Source organism: Rosa rugosa, chromosome 1, assembly GCF_958449725.1.
Source record: "Rosa rugosa chromosome 1, drRosRugo1.1, whole genome shotgun sequence".
Classification (NCBI taxonomy): domain Eukaryota; kingdom Viridiplantae; phylum Streptophyta; class Magnoliopsida; order Rosales; family Rosaceae; genus Rosa; species Rosa rugosa.
In genome coordinates this window covers 27046644-27068280 of record NC_084820.1, presented here as the reverse complement: position 1 = coordinate 27068280, position 21637 = coordinate 27046644, and the positions used below count along the sequence as shown (strand labels likewise).

General features: G+C 39.9%; 2 protein-coding genes and 1 pseudogene across 3 annotated transcripts in view; 1 reads left to right on the top strand and 2 right to left on the bottom strand.

The window, feature by feature from the left end:
* Window positions 1–233: 233 nt before the first annotated feature.
* Window positions 234–3097, bottom strand: LOC133724473 (G-type lectin S-receptor-like serine/threonine-protein kinase LECRK3). Its single transcript, XM_062151227.1, has one exon. It carries the CDS (start codon window positions 2915–2917, stop codon window positions 464–466), a length of 2454 nt encoding a protein of 817 aa, XP_062007211.1. The 5' UTR covers window positions 2918–3097; the 3' UTR covers window positions 234–463.
* Window positions 3098–7502: 4405 nt separating this feature from the next.
* The window catches only part of LOC133724471 (uncharacterized), an 81206-nt gene continuing 67071 nt past the window's right edge, over window positions 7503–21637 (bottom strand). The window contains exons 1-7 of one of the 2 annotated variants that reach the window (XM_062151223.1): window positions 11113–11271; window positions 9073–9773; window positions 8704–8862; window positions 8433–8546; window positions 8263–8316; window positions 8089–8181; window positions 7503–7985 (exon numbers count right to left, since the gene is read on the bottom strand). In XM_062151223.1, coding sequence (XP_062007207.1) covers window positions 7842–7985; window positions 8089–8181; window positions 8263–8316; window positions 8433–8546; window positions 8704–8862; window positions 9073–9744 — 1236 coding nt within the window. In that variant the 5' untranslated portion in view covers window positions 9745–9773; window positions 11113–11271 and the 3' untranslated portion in view covers window positions 7503–7841. Of the gene's footprint in view, window positions 7986–8088; window positions 8182–8262; window positions 8317–8432; window positions 8547–8703; window positions 8863–9072; window positions 9774–11112; window positions 11272–21637 lie in introns of those variants that run through there. The other variant, XM_062151224.1, reaches the window with a different exon arrangement.
* Window positions 12904–15405, top strand: LOC133727533 (G-type lectin S-receptor-like serine/threonine-protein kinase LECRK3; annotated as a pseudogene).

The window sequence follows — 21637 nt, the reverse complement described above, 5'->3', positions numbered from 1 at the left end:
GTATGTGTTCATTAGGCCTATATGGAATAGGACTGGGAAACCTCCCGTAAAGGAACCTAGTTTTATAATGCCTCAATAAAGAGATCTTGGTCACTGCCCTAGCAATGAGAAGCACTTTATTAACACACTGCCCCATTTAGGGAGATTGCCTAAAGATTAATTGCTCAGAGGAGAAGTACCATGATCAACCATGTATTTTACAGGTTAGTACCAAAGTACAATAAACCTTCATCTTAATTGTAATGAATAAACGTGGTCTTATATTGATTATTGAGTACAATATATATATCTATATCTTAATTTACAGAACAGAGTCCAGAAACATTTCTTCAGCTAGAAGAGACTAATCTTCACCAACACCAAATTAGTATGAAAGAGTCTAAATCGATTAGTCTAGGTTATTCACTTATTCCTATAAACACGTATACATAATTTATCAAGAGATAAGTTGGAAACACATTCATCAAACAAGAGAGGGAAGCTCTGGACATGGGGGAACTGGTATGTCCATTGTCCCTTCCAACATCAAGATTACATTCTTCATCAAAGGACGCAAAGCTGGATCATGTTGAACACACCACAACCCCACCTTCACCATTCTTTCTAGGGTCTTCAAATCTACATTTTCATCGTTCTCCACAAGCTTATCTAATTCTCCAGCAGCAAAGCATTTACTGACCCAACTCGAAAGAATTATCTCATCTGGTGTTGAAACATTTACTTCAATGTTTCTTCTACAACATACAATCTCTAGAAGCACAATACCAAAACTGTAGATATCAGCTTTTACAGATATCAGAGCATTCTTCTGCCATTCAGGCGCCAAGTAACCTCTTCTCACCTCTTCGACTGTTCCCGCTCCTCCTCCTCCTCCAGTAGAGTTGATTTTTGTTTCATTTGGCACCAGCCTAGCCAAACCGAAATCAGATATCTTAGCCGTCCAAGTATGATCCAAGAGTACGTTTTGGGGTTTCAAATTGGAGTGAATGATATGGACACTGCATTCGTCATGTAAATAGAGGACCCCTTTAGCCACATCGAATACAAGTCTTACCCTTTCTTTCCAAGATGAGTGCACACTTTTGGCCTTAAAGATAAGATCCGCAAGTGAGCCATTGCTCATGTATTCATAAACAAGAAGCTTCCGAGAACCCTCAATACAGAAACCAAGCAACTGAATTAAGTTTCTGTGGTGAGTTCGTCCAATGGTGGTAATTTCAGCTATAAATTCCCTTACTCCTTCATCAACCACGTTCTCCAGTCTTTTAACAGCAACAGTTTTGTTAGAGCTGCCCCCGGATAGAGTTCCTTTATAAACAGCTCCGAAAGTACCCCTTCCTATCTCTTCCTTGAAGCCATATGTTGCTCTTTCGAGCTCAGCATAAGAAAACGATTGTAAAGTGAAGTACTCTTGTTCAGCTAATGCCAAACTCGAATGTTTTAACAGCTTCTTGTACCTATGAACTCGGTGCTTGTATATGGTGAAACTCGAGATGGCAAAGACAAAACACAAGAATGCAATGGAACCCAGAGTGATGGCAAGAATTAGAATTAGACTATTATTCTTGCTTTCATTTACCGTCGGGCGTTTGGTTAGAAGCACTTTGACGAAACCCTTAGAGAATATATTTGAAGTTGTTTTGCCATATAAAAGTGGAAGGTTGTATTTTCTGCAATCAGCATCTGTATATAGCACAGCCCAACAATTGCAGTCTCCCAGGCAAGAGTCACTGCAATCTTCCTTGTTTTGATTTGGTGTCACTGAATAAGATTGATTATTCCACGATGTATTGTCCAAGGCCTCTACCGTGTACCACAGCCGTGGCTCTTCATTTCTGGTGCAGCCGTCTACAGGGAAATTATGATAGCACCCGAGAGACTTCTGACTGGCGTTGTTGTAAACAAATCCAGGGTAACATTTGCACTCTACTTCAGCTGCTTTCTTTTGCATGACTACTTCACAATAACTGTTGAAGCCACAAATGCCTTTGACGTCGCAAGGATCTTGCAAAGCTGACCAAATAGCCATTACAGCTCCCTCTGAACTACCGGACATCAGAAAGTTATGCAAGTACAATCTGAAATTCCCATCGACATCAAGCGTTGCTCGGTAGATTGTGGTTTGATTGTCTTGTGGGTGATGGTACGAGCCGTTTGCCAAGACCTGAACAATCAGATCACTGGATTGGCTACTCAAAACGAGAAAGCCTGATAGGTTGAGAGTAAGATGGAAACCACTATAGGTCATAGAAGCCCAATAAGCAGAAGAACTGTTTGGCGGGTAGGCTACAAGGTGTCCATCATCCTGCATCACCAAGGAAAATTGCCCGCTGGAGTGGTCTACAACAGATGCACTAGATACCAGACCCATGGGCGGCCACAAATCTTGGCCTCCCAGTATTGTATCCGTTGGGAGACCGAAGCTCTCCCAGATAACATGAGAAGTCTTATCATACAGTACAAAGTTTCCGGAGTCGAGCATAGCTGCAGACGCAGTTGATGAGTTTGATGAAGCACCAGTCGCTTGTAAACTTGAGCCATTAGCAATAGGTATTTCTTTGCCTCCCTCTGATCGAAGCAAGAGACCGTCTCTTGTTAGTTTCAGTGTAGAGTTTGGGGAGACAGGGGGGTCATCTCGATTTGCAGTCCACACAACTGTGTTGTTTGGTGGATCAAGAAGCCGTATACCAACAGCAAAGCCGTTGCCTTGTGGGTAGAAACCGAAGGCGAAACGGCCAGAAGATGACAACCATGAAGAAATACTGAGGTTATCAACATTGGGGGATAGAGAGGAGCCCAGGCTGATGTTAAAATTGGATTTGGAGTGGTTTCTTTGAGCTTTTACATTGGGCATGATCGAGATAATAATCAAAACAGTACTGAGTAAGAATATAACCAGTACAGAAGAAGAAGCCATGAGGGAGCTAGGAGTTCGATAGCTAGACTGATCAATCAACACAGAAATATCTCTATTATTGAAGAACACCCCATAAGAGCAAATGCACCGGCTGTTTGATTGGGTGACCAATCAGTGGAAATGAGGAAAAGAAAGAATGCAGCGGCAATTCGTGGGTCCCAGCAAGTCGAGCAATTGGCTGACCGACTCAATTGGCTGACCAAGGCCGTGGCTCCCACACTTATGTGGGTTTCTACCAAGGGCCAGATCTCTTTCATATCAATTCAACGGCCTCTGTTTAATTGACAAAGTCAATTTATTTATTTTAATTTCTTCTTTCCATAAAAAACCAAAACAATGAAAAAAAAAAATCTCTATTTGTTTAACTATGTGTTTTGAAATACCCATTTGCTTTCCTTCACTTCATATACCAAAAAATAAAAAAAATTTACAATCTTTCAACCTCCATCTAATAATCAAATTTTAAATTTAATCTCATGGTAAATTAATTAAATAATCTATTTTAAAGTCCAAATAGTATATTTGTAATACCCGAAAAATTCAATTTAATTTCCGATGACATTTTGGAAATGATTTCGTAGTCGTGGGCACGAGTACGAAGCTTGGAGGAGTGTGGAATTAGTTCGAACGATTTTATTTTCGAAAAAGAACGTTATTTAGGGGGTCTCAAAAAGTGACTTTTTATACGTTACAAATTTGGGAAAACTTCCTTCATGAAAGTTGTAGAGCTCGTCGATACGATCGCGTGCATATGTGGAACGCAATATTCAGAGTTTGTATGAATAAGTTATGAATATTTGAAAATTGGGAATTTTCTATAAATAAGGAAATTTCTGTCTTTTTTCATTAAGGACGAAACAATTTTCTTTTTGCGGAACAGTCCCTCCGGTTCTCTCTCTCTCTCTCTCGATCGAAACCCTCAGACCCGACCCGACTTATCCGGCGTTTTCCGACGTCCTCCGACGATGAGACCACCACAGACGGCTTCGCCTCCTTGTCGCCGTCGTCCCCTTGGTGCTCGATCACGAAAGAAGCCGCCGGAACTTGGAGATCGGAGCAGCCACAGACCCGAAAACGGATCCGGCCGGAAAACCTATTTTCCGACATCACCTCGGCCGATCCTTCCCATTTTCGTGATCTCCTCCTCCCCCTGATCATCCTCATATCCTCCTTGCACGACGATTTTGAGCGTGGAGTGAAAGATCAAGGTTTGAAATTCGGAGGGCTGTGGTTGAATCTGGAAACGTGATCAGACAGCCGAGATTAATCCAGACTTGATCTAGGACAATCTAGGCCAAACCAGACTTAGCTCCAGGTATGAAAGTTGATCAACTCTTCATTTTGAACAAGTTTGTAGTTGACGACTTTTGCATCGGAAGTGGTTGACCCGGAGTTGACCGCCGCCGTTGACCACAGCTTGACCCGCCGCTTGTGGCGGAGCGTCCGGCCATATTTTGGTGTTCTGTTTTCAGTTTATTCATCTACGCATCGATACGGTCGTTTGGATATATTATAATGTCATTTTGGAGAAAGTTGATGCATGCTAGGGTTTCGGTTTTTACGCATTACTTTCGGTTTACGATCTGCGAAGATCTGACCGTCGGTTTTACTTCAAATTTAGATATGTTGATCGTATGACTGTCCCGATGACTTTGTGTGGTCACGGGCGAAGATCTGACAGTTGGATCTTCGTATAATTGAGAAATGGTGATTCGGAAGGCGATTCGTGAGAATCCGACCGTCAGATTTTCGTATAATTTTATGGAGATGTTTGTTAGAGTGATTCAAGAAGATCTGACCGTTGGATCTTCGTGATAATTTTGGAGGATGATCCTAAGGGCGATCCGTGAGGATTCGACCGTTGGATCATCATTAAATTAAGATCTGACCGTTGGATCTTCGTGATAATTTTGGAGGATGATCCTAAGGGCGATCCGTGAGGATCTGACCGTTGGATCATCATTAAATTAAGATCCGACCGTTGGATCATCGTGTAATTTCGATCCGACTGTTGGATCATCATTAAATTAGGATCCGACCGTTGGATCATCGTTTAATTTCGATCCGACCGTTGGATCATCATTAAATTAGGATCCGATCGTTGGATCATCGTATAATCTCGATCCGACCGTTGGATTTTCCGTATATGTGTGGTTTTTGATTGATTTACTAAGTCAAGATAATATCTGATTAGGTGATTGACGAATCGAGTTGGTGGACGATTCAGATTTATATTTGGCTTTTAGAAGACGCAGTGGGAATTGGAGGTAAGTAAACCTCACGTGGTTCATATTACGAACCCAAAACATATTACTTTATTTTATTGCAATTATATGAACTATAGTTGGTATTAATAGGCATTCCAGTGTGAATGTCTGTATATATATTATTTACGTGAAATAATATGTATTGTTGGAGTTGTGTTGAGTTATTGTTGAGAAACAATATATTGTGAGAGGTATTGAGTTTATTGTTGAGAAACAATATATTGAGAGAGATGTTGAGTTTTATTGTTGAGGAACAATAATTTGTTGTGATCTGTGGAGATCAATAGGTCACGGGGTGACCATGGCATACTATCAGTGAACCACGCTCTCGCGCGCGGGTAGGTGGAACTGAATAGTATTAAATCGTGAACCACGCTCTCGCGCCGGGTAGGTGGAAACGATCAGTTAGAGCTCTAGTCTGTCTGCCAATTGTTGAGTGGTGTTGTGAGGGAAATGTTGAGGTTACTTGAGACTGTGAGTGGTCATGTTTGAGTAATGTTGAGGATGCTTGAGACTGTGAGGGGTCTTGTGTGAGAACTGTTGAGGATACTTGAGAGTATTCTTTCTTTTATGTTATGGTTGTTGTTGAGTTATAATAATTGTAATTTAATAAATCAACAGTTCTTTCTTGTTTACTCATACTAGCTGTCAAAAGCTTACCGGGTTTGTGTTGTTGCAATCCCGGTACACTATTCAAATTGTGTAGCGGGTACTACTACAGGTTAAGAGAATCAGGACGGAGATCGAGCTGCGTAGAGTAGCTGCAATTGCGTCAATCTGATTTACTTTGTGAGGTGTGTTATGCTCATTTAGAGCTTTACAATTTTACTTGTGAGAGTGAATTGTAATAATAAATTCGAGGTTTCGAGATTTGGAGTTGTGTATCGTATGGTGAGGTTATTTTGAGAAAAAAATTCAGAACGTATATTTGATTATGTGGTTTAATTCATGTTTCGGATTTGAATTTATTATTCAAAATCCGGAGCGTGACAATATTGACATTAGAATTGCCTTTTATTGGTGCATTTACAAAGTGAAGACAATTACTAATTTTAGATGAAAAGTGGATTGGCAAGTACCGATTTAGTAGGCAAATCAGCAGTTGCCCTTGCTACATAAGTGCATCTTCTCTTATGAAGTGTAATTGCTAAAGACCCAACTTTTCTCTAAATCCGTAATTGTAGTTGGTTCACGGAACCGAGTTCATATTGTATGGTCAGAAAAGTACAAGACTCTATCTTTTGATGAAGTCGTCCCGTGGTCTTTTTCAGCTTTAATAACAGGACCCAACCCCCTAACCAGGAAAGGAGAAATAATTCTTGTGGAATTTCTGTTATTTCGAGAGCAAATTAGTTATTTGCATTAATTATTTGAAAGTTCCAACTTCACCTCCCATTCTCACATGACTCAACATCACGTCAAGTCCAACTGAAATTCCAAGCAAAGTCTTTTTAGCTTTAATAACAGGACCCAACCCCCCAACCAAGAAAGGAAAAATAATTGATAGGTAAAAAGAGTCTTGTGGAATTTCTGTTATTTCGAGAGCAAAGTCTTTTTCAGCTTTAATAACAGGACCCAACCCCCCAATCAGGAAAGGAGAAATAATTGATAGGTAAAAAAAGTCTTGTGGAATTTCTGTTATTTTGAGAGCAAATTAGTTATTTGCATTAATTATTTGAAAGTTCCAACTTCACCTCCCTTACTCACATGAGTCAACATCACGTCAAGTCCAACTGAAATTCCAAGCAAAAAACCAATTTGCATTTTTCACCATTCTCACATGAGTCAACATCACGTCAAGTCCAACTTGGATTCCAAGCAATGGTTTGCGGGCACCATGGTTCGAACCTTGGTTACCTCCATGCACTTTGAATGTCTTGCCATCTCTGCTACACCTGCAGACGTATTTTGTGGACAACATTGTGATATATATTCTTTTCCATATGAATCTAAAAACTTAGGTAAATGTAGACATCCCAATCCCTCCGATTCCAAGTTAAAAACTTAACAGCTACATGCCTATATTTAAAATGAACTGGCGCATATTGATTATGAATATGCTTGAGCAATCCTCTCTCCACTTCAGAATGTAGAGGAAGACTCTGCATCAAATGAGAGCCTTTTGGAGAACAAGAGGACTTTGGCTCGTTGTAAGGGGTTGCGGGTCTTTTTGTACCAATCCTGTTTTCACCATCCCTATAGTTGGTAGATCATTCGATCAGGAACTAGCTGTTGCAGAGATCCATCGACTAATGTTGGTGATCATTCTCATTCTTGCTGGGGAAATGTTGTGAGATCATGATTCTATATCCCTGAACTGAGCCAAACCAGTAACAGATTTCAACTGATATAGTTTTTGCAAAGTGTATGAATAAGTACAAGGTTACCATTGAATTAAACAGGTTGAGAAGGTATTAAAGCCCCTCAACCTGTTAGTCCAAGAGTAGAAGTATCTGCAAGCATTACAATTTTAAGTTTTAGGACACAAGACAATGGAACAGACGGTCTAGCCCATTTTCGCCTTCCAAGTATTTGCCTTTCCCTCAATTTCTACTGGGTCCGGCAGGCCATCCTTCCACAGACACCACACCCCAACTTGTAACTTTGCTCGGAAGCCAACCTCGTCATTATTGGTAATATTGTCTGTTTGCAAGTCGTTATCGCCTCTTACGCTTACTTGAATCAAATTCCATATCTTTGTCTGGGGAAAAGCCACTTTTCCACCCACCCAGTGAGCATAAAAGTTGAATATCAGCACCACCCTCTGGAGATTGACCCCTATTGCAGTTATCCTCTGTAATCTGCACGAATGGATTTAAATCACAAGTAATTGTACTATATTGCACAGTCGATCCCTATAATGCAGTTTAGTGCCAACATTTGCAATTCATTTTGCTGACGAACCTGCTTTTTAGAATTCCCGCCAACCTCTTCGATGGTTCTGTACCTATATTTATCTGCCGAATTCACCAATTCCAACTCTCGCCGACACTCAGCCTGTAATCATTTCCTTTGCGAGTGAGGGAAAATTATGTAAAACTCTTGTGACCAAAATAACAAAAGAAATGTTCATCTCACTAATTCCCTCTTCAGCACCGCAGCTTCAGCTTCCTTTGTCTTGAGTGCCAGCTCCTGTTATAAACAATAATAAATGTTACAATGTCAATGAAGTGGACTTAGTGAATACGACCAATACAATGTAATCAATCAAATGTATTTGCATCTCCTGTTTGAGATGGAACCCTCACACTGTCCCTCTTCAGGCGCAAAATCTCGTCACGCGCCTTTAGCGACTGCTCTGTTGCTATTGATGTCAGACCAGCAATCTGCCGAAGTAATGTTGACGCTGTGTCGGCACTAACCTGTGTTACAGATCACATCGGGTCACATACTTAATTTTGAGGAACCCAATACTGCATCCCAAACTAGATGGGAAAATTTCCCAACCCAACCTGCATGAGTCAATCCATTTCATATTTCATTTCTGAAAGACTACAGAAAGAATTCGGCCGCAATTACCGCTTTAACATGTGGTGACAATGAGACATAGCTATAAGTCACTCCCCGTGGTATGTCAACGTGATCGCATCTATACTCATCGCCGAACCCTACTAGGTTAATGCTCCAAGGTGGCATTGTAATGTCACTCACCTCCACTATTGGTGCAGTTTCTTCCCCCTGCAAACATGACAACCTTCATCATTATTACAACTTATACACAAATATGATTCAGATACAACATTGTTCGAAGCAGGCCCAAACCGATTCATATTCATTTATTCACCCTGTAACTGTTCTTATTTTCCAATCATCGTCACCAGATAGTATATTACAAAACCAGAACATTACTGTCCCAAGTATCCGACCTTAAGGTACATCAGAGTGTACCTGCTTAAACAATTTGGCCCTTGGCTCTGCCTCTATCTTGTTGAAAAGATCCTTCTCAGTGTCTCCCACAAACTCAAACCCCCCATTGCTTTTCACCGTGTAGTCATCTGCCCTAGAGGTGCTGACTGAACAAGTGCGCCTTGCACCAAGGTGTCCCGTGTCTGCATTAGTAACCGAACCATTGGAATGCATGGCAAGATCGTGATTGTGTTCAGTTTTGAATTCAGTGATAATGTATGTTTGACTATTCTTATTGAAATGGATACAGCATGCTGCTAGGCAGTTGCATCGGGTCTCTTGCTTAGCATTACGAACGCGGTCCTCTTTTTGCAGCCACTTTGCTTCTCTTTTACCTTCTTTATTACAAACCAATCTTCGCCTCGTTATCCTGCCTCCAATCCCTCTAGTAACCCTCTGCAATCTTGTCATAAAACCAAGTGCAGTTGCATACATTCTATACCAATTTTCGGCATCATCCAGAGTGGCAAATTCTCTTCCTTCTACATCCTCTGCAGTCAATTCTGCAAAACTTTTCCCAACACGGCTTTTGGCAGTAAAATTCTCATCCCCATAACTGACCCTCTCTTCCTGTTGTGGTTCAGCTGAGTCCTGATCAGCAGATTGGACCTCTGTGTATCGGCAATCACTCGAACTGGGATGCTCAAAGTTCATGCTTGGATAAACCAAGATGTCTGAAAAGCCTATTTGAAAATCAAAAATCGATGTCAACAAACTAAGCATCTGGCCATCTGGGTTGAAACTATTTAACAGTATAAAATTCAAATGGCGCATACAACAGATGTATAAAGGTCAAATTCTATTGACTAACTGCCTAACTCGGTCCTTAATCTAGCCACAATACCTGACAAACCAAGTTCTTCTGCAACTGAACATGAAATTCAAAATCACTTAAAAGCACATAAAGGGTGCATGAATAAACATGCCAGTATGTTTATTCAGGCAATCTGAAACTATCAGAACCTAAAACAATTCCAAAAAGCAAAACTCTGGTCAAGGTGCACTTCAAATGACAAGCAATTTAAAACAGTTGTCAACTAAGTTTCCACCTCTCTTAACCCTTGCCACTCGTTACAAACTACAAAGATACGACACAAGCCCGCCATGGTATGTTGACGTGCTTACAAGGAATAAAGGCTCCCAGTAAGACCAATGAATACAAGACACTGAATCCAGAGAAGATCATAACTTACAGCTACTTTCATCCAAGAATATAACACATCAACTAATATTCCTTATTGCCTATGGAAAGTCTTTCCAACTCATAGGTAATAAGATATGTTTAACATGAATTTGATAGTTTACTATAGCTTTACCAATTGAGTAGTGGGTGTGTAATACTAAGGCTACCAAACCAAGTTCAACAAGTGTAGAATATGAGATAATAGTCCAGGGGAAATGTGGACACCAGAACAAATTTAGGTATTCAACGACTTTTACAAGGCTATCACACGATGTCCAAAGTATCAACATGACTGAAAAGAGGCCATTAGTTGAAAGAAACCAGGGCACTCATTTGATGACAAAAAAACTACTGCAGCATAGATTCCATGTATTACCAGGGAAAATTTACGATGGTTTAACTTGCTAAATCGATGCAACAACTGTTATAGCAAGCAAAATTACTTGTCCAAATGCTCTAAATTGTTTGGGGACAGTGACGAACATGATGGTGTATCTACAATCATCCCACCGAGTTTCGATTAATTCAACCATCACAGTGCAACAATTCAGATATTTTGCATTGCTGCATTTACACAATCCTCCTTGAAATGTTATTCATTCTACACTGATAATGCAACAACAACAACAGCATAGTGAGGAGTTCTAAACACCCACCATATGAACACATACACTTGAATTAGAAGTCACCGTCAGCCAAGTACTCAATTAATTTCAAGTGCTCAAATCCCACATTGGAACCCTAATAAGTCGGTATTTTAATGGAGGAACAAAACCAACATGAATCAAATTCGTTTGCAACAGATAGGAAAATTTGAATCAGAGGAAAGCAATACTGACCAGTTCACGCGCCGCCCAAGTGCGGTGGCCGATAGGCGCTGACGAGGAGTCGGAAAGTTGCCTGCGTTTTTCCGGTGAAGATTGTCTGTCACTTCCTTTCTTTCCAGATTTTCTAGTTGGTCTCTATTTTGATCCACATTTTACAGTTTTACAGTTTTACACTAACTGAGAAATGATTGACAACAAAAATAAATAACAATGGCTGGGATTCATGCTGACTGGGCCGAGAAGGCATGGTCCGAGCAGGGGTGGCTAAATACTGTAAATTGATCGGTTCGTTTCAAGCCTTCTTTATTATTATTATTATTATTTTTGTTTTTTGGTTTCATGATGGAAAAACCACGATATTAGTCAAAGTAATATGATGTCACACTCTTTTTAGGATACGGCAATAAGAGATAAACCCAAAAAACAAAGACGAATCAGTAAAGTAACTTTGACTGTTTTCTAACACGAATCAGTATATAAAAGACAAATCTTGAAATTAACAACTTATATTAAACTTAAGCCTCGGAGTTTTTGAGTCGTTTGAAACTTTACTAAACGTGCCATAATAGATAAACCCAATCTCAACCAACAAAAAGAAAAAAAAAATTTGGGTAGGAATTTTGGTTCAAGTTGTTCATATGTGAAGACCATTTTAGTTCCTACTATTGCTTACCATGGCTTCAAGAAGTTGTCATAGAATGGTTATAAACTTATAATTAATTTAGACTTGCCCTATGCTCAAGGTTGAAGCGAAACTCCTACTAGAACTAAAGAATGTTTGAATTATGTTTCTAGATAGGAAGAGAAAATTGCTTCGTTGTTGATGCATGCAAGTACTGGAAATAAAGAGATGTTTGGGAAGTGAAACAGAGAGTAGAGAGAGCACGTAGAGATTAAAATGTGAGTTTGTGCATGTGGTTCAAAATTTTGGATAGATGTCACAGAACGTACAATCCAGAGTCTTCAAAACCATTGCTGCACATTGGTGCAATGGGATGCACATGAGGATTAGTTTAAGCCAGACACGGCAGTTAAGTGAATTCGGTGCATGAATGAGAGTTAACTTGTTTATCAGTGCAAACGTCACTTGTTTTATAATTCAAAAGGTGGATTTTAGTCCTTGATCTTAAGTATAACCAACCTTTAATGGAGACGAACATTGGGCTAACTTTGAGGGAAGTCGGGTAAGCGATCTTTTGAAGTGGTGAGACAACTTATCAGATGAGTTTGTGGAAGGCTAAGGGGGTGGGTGGGAGCTCTTCTCAGTAACCCTCATTTCTTTTTTTTTCTAAAATGGTGACTGTAATGTGGTGTGGACCTTGGAAGATAGGTTAGGGCACCTGTGTGCTTATTACGGCAAAATTGAGGAGATAGTTTAGATTTAAGAATCAATGTATAATTATTTCTTCAGAATGCAAAGTCTTTGATGACAGGTCGATCCACTCGGTTTGGTGCATCCTTTGAATGTAAATTGTATGCCAATGATGTGAAATTCCTGGTATGGTAGCATTAATTTGTTTAGAAATTCTTGTCTAGAGTACCATCTCCCTCAAGGCAAGACAAAGTCGTTTGAATTCACTTCCATCACTTTCAACTGCACTGGAATTTTCAGTCTCTGCGTAATGCAGGTATATGTTATAAGAAATAATGGAATGTTGACTTGGCTAACACAACTTGCAATTTGTGAGGGACCTTAGCTAGACAATGAAAAATTTGAAAGACTTTGACTTGGTTTACATCCACTCAATCTTATATCTTATATTAAAGCAATAGAAAGGAGAGATTATGGAGAGGTTACACAACTGAGATATTCTTTCATGGCTTTTCTTGTAGGCTGTCTTCTTGCCTTTGCAGTTATCCTGAATGGTGAAGCAAAAGCCGTGCCATCTAATATAAGCACTGGCTCTTCTTTAACACCCACTTCCAACTCCTCGTGGTTGTCAAGCTCCGGTCTGTATGCCTTCGGTTTTTATAAGCAAGGCAATGGCTATGCTGTGGGGATAGTGCTTGCTGGAATCCCTGAAAAGACTGTAGTCTGGACTGCAAAACGCGATGGCCCCCTGGTCTCCAACAATGCCACCTTGCTCTTTACATCTGGCGGGCTTTCGTTGCAGTAGACTCAAGGGGAAACATCTGTGGCGACTATTACTGAGTCTGCTTTCTCTGCTTCAATGCTTGACTCGGGTAACTTTGTACTATACAACTCCGATCGGAAAATAGTATGGCAAAGTTTTGACTCTCCAACTGATACCCTTTTGCCAAAACAACGTTTGAGAGCAGGCTCACATCTTTACTCTGCTAAATCCAAAACTAATAGCTCAACTGGCATTTTCCGTCTCAGTATGCAAACTGATGGAAACCTTGTTCAGTATCCAGCATCTGCCCCAGCAACTGCTCCGTACGTATGCTTACTATGCATCTCAAACAGACGGAAGTGGAGACAACGTGACACTGAACTTGGATGCTGATGGCCATCTCTACTTACTCAACAACACTCGTTTCAATATACACAATATTACGAATGGAGGTATTCCTGTTGATCAAGGCAAATCTTAACTCGTGAGACTTGATGTAGATGGAATTTTTCGCTTGTATTCATATAATTTGAAGCAGAATGGAAGCTGGTCAGTTGAGTGGAATTCTACAAGAGATAAGTGTGACCCTTTAGGTCTATGCGGATTTAATAGTTACTGTGTCACAAGAGATATGGAAGCTGAATGCAAATGCCTTCCAGGATTCGAGTCTATCACCCCGGGGGATCAGACTTCAGGCTGTGGGAGGAATATAGTTGCAGATATTTGCGAGTCAGAGAATGAAAACTTCACATACATCATGGAAGAACTGCCCAGCACAAGATGGGAAAATGTTGCATACATGACCTGGTCATCATCAGACAAAGAAGAATGCAACAAGGCCTGCTTGGAGGATTGCAACTGTGAAGCCGCACTTTTCGCAGATGGAAGCTGCAGAAAGCAGAGGCTTCCTTTGAATCTTGGAAGAAGAAGGTTAGATACTTCAAACTCAGCTTTCATCAAGGTTGGTATTTGTAAACCTCCAGCTACAGATAATATTATCCATCCAAAGGGAAACAAGAAAGAAGGTCGAGTTGCAGTCCTTATTCTTGGAGTTTCATTTACTGCTTTTGGGTCCATTTTGTTGGTGATCTCTGTAATTGTGTTTTGGAAACATAATGTATGGGCTTATAAAAGGATGAATAAGCTCAATGGTGATGTTGAATGGAATGAGGACGTGGCTCCGCGACCATTTGCTTATGAACAACTAGAGAAGATGACTGATAATTTCAAGGAGGAGGTTGGTAGAGGAGCTTCTGCAACAGTTTATAAAGGGGTGATGTTGAGTTGCCAAAAGCTAGTTGCTGTGAAGAAACTAGAGAAAGTTGCAGCTGAAGGAGCAAAAGAATTCCAGACTGAGATGAAAGTTATTGGCAGAACTCATCACCGAAGTTTAGTACGTTTGCTTGGGTATTGCCTTGATGGCCCAAAGAAGCTTTTGGTGTATGAGTACATGAGCAATGGATCACTTGCAGATATACTCTTCACACCTGAGAGGAAACCTTATTGGGAAGAAAGAATGGAAATAGCTCGACACATAGCACGGGGGTTTCTTTATCTGCATGAAGAGTGTGATACACAGATCATCCACTGTGACATAAAGCCTCAAAACATACTGATGGATGAGTACATGTGCCCCAAAATCTCTGACTTTGGTTTGGCAAAGTTGCTTCAGCAAGACCAGATCGACTAGAACCACTACCGGAATTAGAGGGACTAAAGGGTATGTTGCGCCTGAGTGGCATAGGAAAATGCCAATTACAGTTAAAGCAGATGTTTATAGCTTTGGAATTGTGTTGTTGGAGATTGTGTGCTGTCGAAGGAATGTGGACTGGAGTCTTCATGTGGAGGAAGCTATCTTGGATGAATTGGTCTACCATTACTTCGAGAGTGGTGAACTCAGTAAATTGCTTGGGGATGAAGAGATAAACAGAAGGCAATTTGAAAGGGCGATTAAAGTGGGACTTTGGTGCATCCAGGATGAGCCAATGCTTCGTCCTTCTATGAAGAAGGTTCTGCTTATGTTGGAAGGGACTGTAGATATCCCAATCCCTCCGAATCCAAGTTCTTTTCTCAATACCATCTAAATTGTGTTCGAGCCTCAAGCACTGATCTAATCAAGAAATCAATTGAGCCTCGCATGTTGCATAATGATTTCACTCATGCTTCATTGACTGTACGTAATGATTGCAATCATCTTGTATTCATGATGTATTTGCTGTTTCCGTTTCCATTGCAAACACAACTCTCATTTGCCAAATTTTAAGTTTTGTTGTAGGAAAATATGATTTGAGAGAAAGATGAGAGAAATTGTGTGTTCTATTATAGATAATAGGAGCCCTTTATATAGGGATTTACAGAGTACATACAAGGTAATAGAATCTAAATACAATTAGGGAACCTAGTACCTTCTCCTATTACAACTCTAGAACTAAACCCTAGTTTGAAGAGGCACACTAGAACACAACATCCTTCAACACTCCCCCTTGTGCCGCTCAAACTTGATGATGACGCTTTGATCGTTGCCTCACTAAAAACCTTGCTTGGTAACAAAAACTCAGTGGGACAAAAATAACCCTGGTCGAAGGACAAAAAGAGCACAACACGTCCTTCACTCTTAGAGATCGAACATGTAGACATCATCCTCCCCCTGATGTCGACATCTCCCCCTGATTGCTGCAATCATGGGAGTTTGGATAACTTTCTCAATCCGATGCTCTTCACATGTTTCTCGAAGGTGGATTTAGGTAACGACTTAGTAAATAAGTCCGCTACATTATCCTCTGATCGGATTTGATTTACTTCAATCTTTAGAAGTGATTGTTGTTGCTGATTGTAAAACAACTTAGGCGATATATGCTTGGTGTTGTCGCCCTTGATGAAACCTAATTTCATTTGCTCAATACATGCTGCATTATCTTCATAAATGCATGTAGGTTCATCTGTGGTAGACTTCAAACCACAAGTTCCTCGAATGTGTCTAATTACAGACCTTAGCCATATGCATTCACGCACAGCTTCATGTAGAGCAATAATCTCCGCATGATTTGAGGAAGTAGCAACAAGGGTCTGTTTTGTAGACCTCCAAGATATCGCAGTGCTTCCCATGGTAAAGACATAACTTGTTTGGGAGCGACCTTTGTGAGGGTCAGAGAGATACCCTGCATCAGCAAAACCCATCAAGACATTACTATCGTTTTGATGGAGGGGAAGATGAGTAGGACGCCGGCCATTATGTGTAGTGGCGTTGGCGGCTGTATCACGGAAATTGGCGTTTTGCCTTATGGGGTCCGATCCCAAACTTCCGTCATTTCTTTTGTCTTTGTAGGGATAAAATAGACTCATATCAATCGTACCTTTTAAGTATCGAAAGATTGTCTTTACATCAATCCAATGGCGACGTGTTGGTAAGGAACTATGTCGAGCTAACAAGTTCACTGCGAATGAGATATCCGGTCTTGTGCATTGAGCTAAGTACAATAATGCACTTATTGCACTTAGGTAGGGCACTTCTGCCTCTAACAACTCTTCGTCCTCATCCTTTGGATGAAATGGATCTTTTTTGGGCTCAAGACTTTGGCCAATCATGGGAGTACTTACAGGCTTTGCTTTATCTTCATTAAAGCGCCTTAGTAATTTCTGAGTGTACGCTGACTAATGGATCATAATCTCATCACTACGATGCTCGATTTCTAATCCGAGACAAAACCGTGTCTTCCCAAGATCTTTCATCTCAAATTCGGATTTCAAGTACTTAGCAGTTTCTCTTAACTCATCTAGAGTTCCAATCAGATTCATGTCATTGACATAAACTGCTACGATTGTAAATCCAAAACTTGTCCTTTTAATAAATACGCATGGGCATATTTCATCATATCCCTTTCCCAATCAAATAATCACTTTAGTGAGCGTTTCAACCTCGTTGCAAACGCGCTCCATGGTCTAGAGCCACTCATTATATTCCGTATCTAGATCCCCATAAAGATACATAGTGACCACATTCGTAAGCTGCATGTTCAGTTATTCGGAAAACTACTAAACTGACAAGGTAGTTGAGTGCAATGACATCCATTATGAGAGAATATGTCTTCTCGTAGTCGATTCCAGGGCGTTTTGTGAGAAGCCTTGCGCCATAAGGCGAGATTACCATATCTTTTTCTCATCATGCTATCTAACAAAGACCTATTAATGTCAACAGGTTTTATGTTCGGAGGTGTTGGCATCTCAGGCCCGAAATCCTTCCTCTTCATTAGTGAATCCAATTCAACCTAGATCACATCTTTCCATTTAGGCCAATTTTCTCTACGTTGGCATTCTTCAACGAAGCAAGGTTCGATGTCATTGGTCTTAATAATCCCACGTCCTTATGTACACTAGTGTAATTTGTAGAGATCTCTATATTCTCAGGAGTTGGTTCTAACGTTGAGGCGTCCCCCAACGATGTCTCTTGGACATAACCACAATCCAGAATATTCTCATGAGACAGATTTTGAGTATCAATGATCAATGGATCAAGTTGTGCCAAAACTCACTCTCTTCCTAGGGCCAGAATCCATCTAACCTATGGGTCTCCTACGCTCTCTAGCGGAACCCATGGCATATGACGCCATTATGCCACATTGTGGAGTCACTATACCACCATCCATGGTGGTGGTGCCGTGCCCATCTCTTTTGGGTGGCGCCATGTCCTCTTGAGGGGACATCTATCCTTGCAGGCATGTTTGCAGCAGGTATATGTGATCTCGTCACTTTTAGGGAATTGAGATGAGACATAGTGGGGATAGACCGCGACAATTCCTGTCATTCTTGTTGAACGTTGACTTTCAAATCTCCCTTTAACGACGGGAAGACTATCTCATCAAGGTGACAATCCGCAAATCTAGCGGTAAAGAGATCGTCTGTCAAGGGTTCTACATAGCGGACGGATAGTTGGAGATTTATATCCAACATAAATATATATATATGCATTCGTTGCAATGACCCATTTTGATGCGCTGTGGTGGCGCAATTGGCACATAATTAAGCACACTCAAATATGCATAAGTACGAGATATTTAGACTGGCACCCAGTCACTAACTGTAACGCAAATAAAAGTTGAGTGGCTATGAGTTGTAGACGAATTAGCATAGCTGCATGCGATATTGCATAACCCCAAGCAGAAATATCGGTGCGCATTACCAATGTCCGGGCTACCATCGTAGTCATTTAATGATGGCTTTTTCGTGAGACCATGGGGGTGTGTTCATGGGAATATGATACCTAATATCAATCCCCAATGATAAGCAATAGTCATCGAAAATTGTTTCGATGTAAACTCTCTAGCATTATCAAGTCGAATTGACTGAATGAGATGATCCGGATAGTGAGCCCGTAGCCATATGATCTGGGCCAGGAGTTTATCATAAGCAGCATTACGAGTAGGCGATAGCGCAACACGTGACCAGCGTGTCCGCACATCAACCAACATCTAAACAATCCGCACGTTGGTTGAATCGGTCTACTGAATCCCCTTGGATTATTTGTAAGAATGAAAATATTTCCATTGGGTCCTTTGCATAGGATGGTCTCGATCCTAATTTTGCCAAAGAGCAGGCTTTGTAAAATAAACGATGGGCCTTAGAAGCTTTTAGAAGAATTTGGTTGAGCCACGAAGTCACAATGGATTTTAGAAGTAGAAAAATGGGCCAAGGAGGCATTGGTGGCGTCAAAGCCATCTTCGGGCCGCAGGGGGTAGGCGGCGCTAGCCATTGATGGCCGGTTGTGCATAGGGATGGCGCCGTGTGGCGCATGTGCCCTTCCTTGGACCGAATTTCGGTTTTTACTTCTTTTCGTTTTGAAAAATGAATGTCCGTATGAAGTCTTTAGTATACGGATCATCATATCATGACCTGGGTGTCCCCAACGGTTATGCCAAAGCCTATATGTGTCAGAATCCCATAAGTCATCTCTCATGACATAGTTGGGTTCAGTGATGCGAATAGTGGTTGTATACAACCCACTAGAGCGACACATAAGTTTCTCTAATACTCGTTTATGTCCATTGATACGCTCAAAGCAAGCGCATAATTTAACCCTGAAAAGATCGTTAGTAGTATAAGCAAATAGGGATCGTTCTATTCCGGGGATTGAGGGTACACCTGTCATTGTCAAACAATTAAACAATTAAAATTAAAACAAAGTATAATATTCACAAATGTATTCACAAAATATAAACATTTTACACGAAAAGGGGGGATTTTGTTTTTGGTTTTTTCGAAAATGAAACTAAGTTAACAAAAACAATTAAAATGCAAAAACATAAAAATACGAATGGAATGAAGGAACAAAGATCAAAACCGAAACTTATGATTAAAATTGATTCAAACCCTAATATTGTTCATCTAAGTCATGAGAAAGGAGTTGATCATGTGAAACATTCGAAAGCAAATGAATTCCCATTTTTTACTTTTCAATGCTAATTAACCTAAGCGAAAGCACCTAGATTAATCCTATCAAACATGCAATCAAACCCTAGAAAGCTAGTCAATCATGTCATGTTTAACGCATTACACATAGAGAAAGGCTATCAACTCAAGTGTACAACTTAGTATGGAAAAGTCCACCTAATTGCAATTCTCTTTAATTAAATTCGATCTTTGTACAAAACCTTTACTACTTTGATTCAAGTTTACACAAAACGAAAAGTCGATTTCATGTTCTTAAACCTAGCACCATTCATATCGAAACCCTAAGTGTTTGCAACCACATAAGATTAAAATACAAAAGTTATCTATAACGCAAATTTAATTAAACAAACCCACATAAGCAACTCTCGAATCACAATATATGAATTTGAAAATTCTCAATTAATCATAAAAATTCCAGAAATAATACTTTGTTCAAACATATATGTCAACTAGTTCATAACCAACGAAATTCAAAGCAAAGGTTACAAAGGAGAATCGAATTACACCGTGGATGAAGATGAGATGGATGATTCACGTTGTGGATTCTTGAAACTCGAAAGCAAGCTTCAAGGATGGCTATGGATGGAAGTGCTCACGGCTTCTCTTCTTCTTCTTTGGCCTTGCTTGAACTCGTGGAGATGACTAAACTTGAAACTAGAGGATGGAAAGGAAAATGGAAAGGAAATGGAGAGACAAAGAAGATGGAATGGATGAAGGAATGTCCTTTCTTCTTTGTTGTAGCCTCTATTTATAGGCTACCAAGCAAAACTATTTGGATTTAAACAAATGATGATATGTTAGGTTTGAGCATTTAAACATTAATGGAATTTATTAGGTTTGAATATTTAAACACTAATGGAATTTGTTAGGTTTGAATATTTAAACACTAATGGAATTTGTTAGGTTTGAGTCACTTTCTACTCATTTTTCCTTCAATTAATTCTCCACCAAGACTTCAGATTTTGCCCGTGACTTCTTCATATGAAATGATCCATCATGAGTGTAGATCATTCTGTAAAATTTTCAGAATTTATCTCCATGTGTTTGGGCCGGAATTTCTGCTGGACTCCTTACAGGTCCAGTTTTCCAGTTTTGCTTCTGCAGAAAATTGGGCTGACTGTTTGAAGGCCTTCCACTTCTTTTTGGCTCTTGCACTCTTCATAAGAAATGTTTCTTAGGATGTCTAGAATGGATCTGGAAGGTTTCAGCTCATTTGAAGTTCATTTGGTCAGGTGGTCGCTCCTTCTTCCTTGCTTGGCTTGGTTTCTCCTAGCCGGAGTAGGAAAATGTGTAAAGTTGACCTTTTTAGTGCATTTCCATTTTTCTCCATCATTTTATGGACCTAACACTTATTTCATCATCATCTACTCCAATGTACCTAAAAATAAAAATTGAATTAAAAATCGATTCGTTAAGGAATTAACTAAGCAAAATGTGAGGAATTAACTATTAAAATACCACATTAAAATGCTCCTATCAAATTCCCCCACACTTAGCTTTTGCTAGTCCCTTAGCAAAATCAAAAACTAACAAACCAAAAAGACTATGACACAAAACAAAGAAACCAACGAAAAAATTGACTAAGTATGGAAACAAAAACACAAAGACTCAAAGAAACCAAAAACGTAAAACACAAAGCAAAACACAAAGAAAAAAAAAAAAAAAAAAAAAAAAAAAAAAAAAAAAAAAAAAAAACGTCACACATAAAAGAGTAAATTCAAAGACAAAGACCATGATGTTGACATCACAAAGACCTCTATTGCCCTTTAACATATTGTCTCAGAAATCTCATACTTTCAAGACACCAAGATTAGCACTTAACCAAGAATCACATCATCAAGATATTCAAGAGGTAATTACAAAATATAATCCACATATAAGCATGTAAGACTTGGGAGTAAACAATGGTGGTGAGTGGAGCTCAACATATTTCAAACAAGTCATGATTCAAACCTCACATGGATATATCACTCTTTCTTCTCTAAGATTCAAGGCTCATGCTTAAAAGCTTATAATCA

Coding starts and splice junctions, on each gene's coding strand:
- LOC133724473 (XM_062151227.1), bottom strand. CDS start 2,917: ATGGCTTCTTCTTCTGTACTGGTTATATTCTTACTCAGTACTGTTTTG.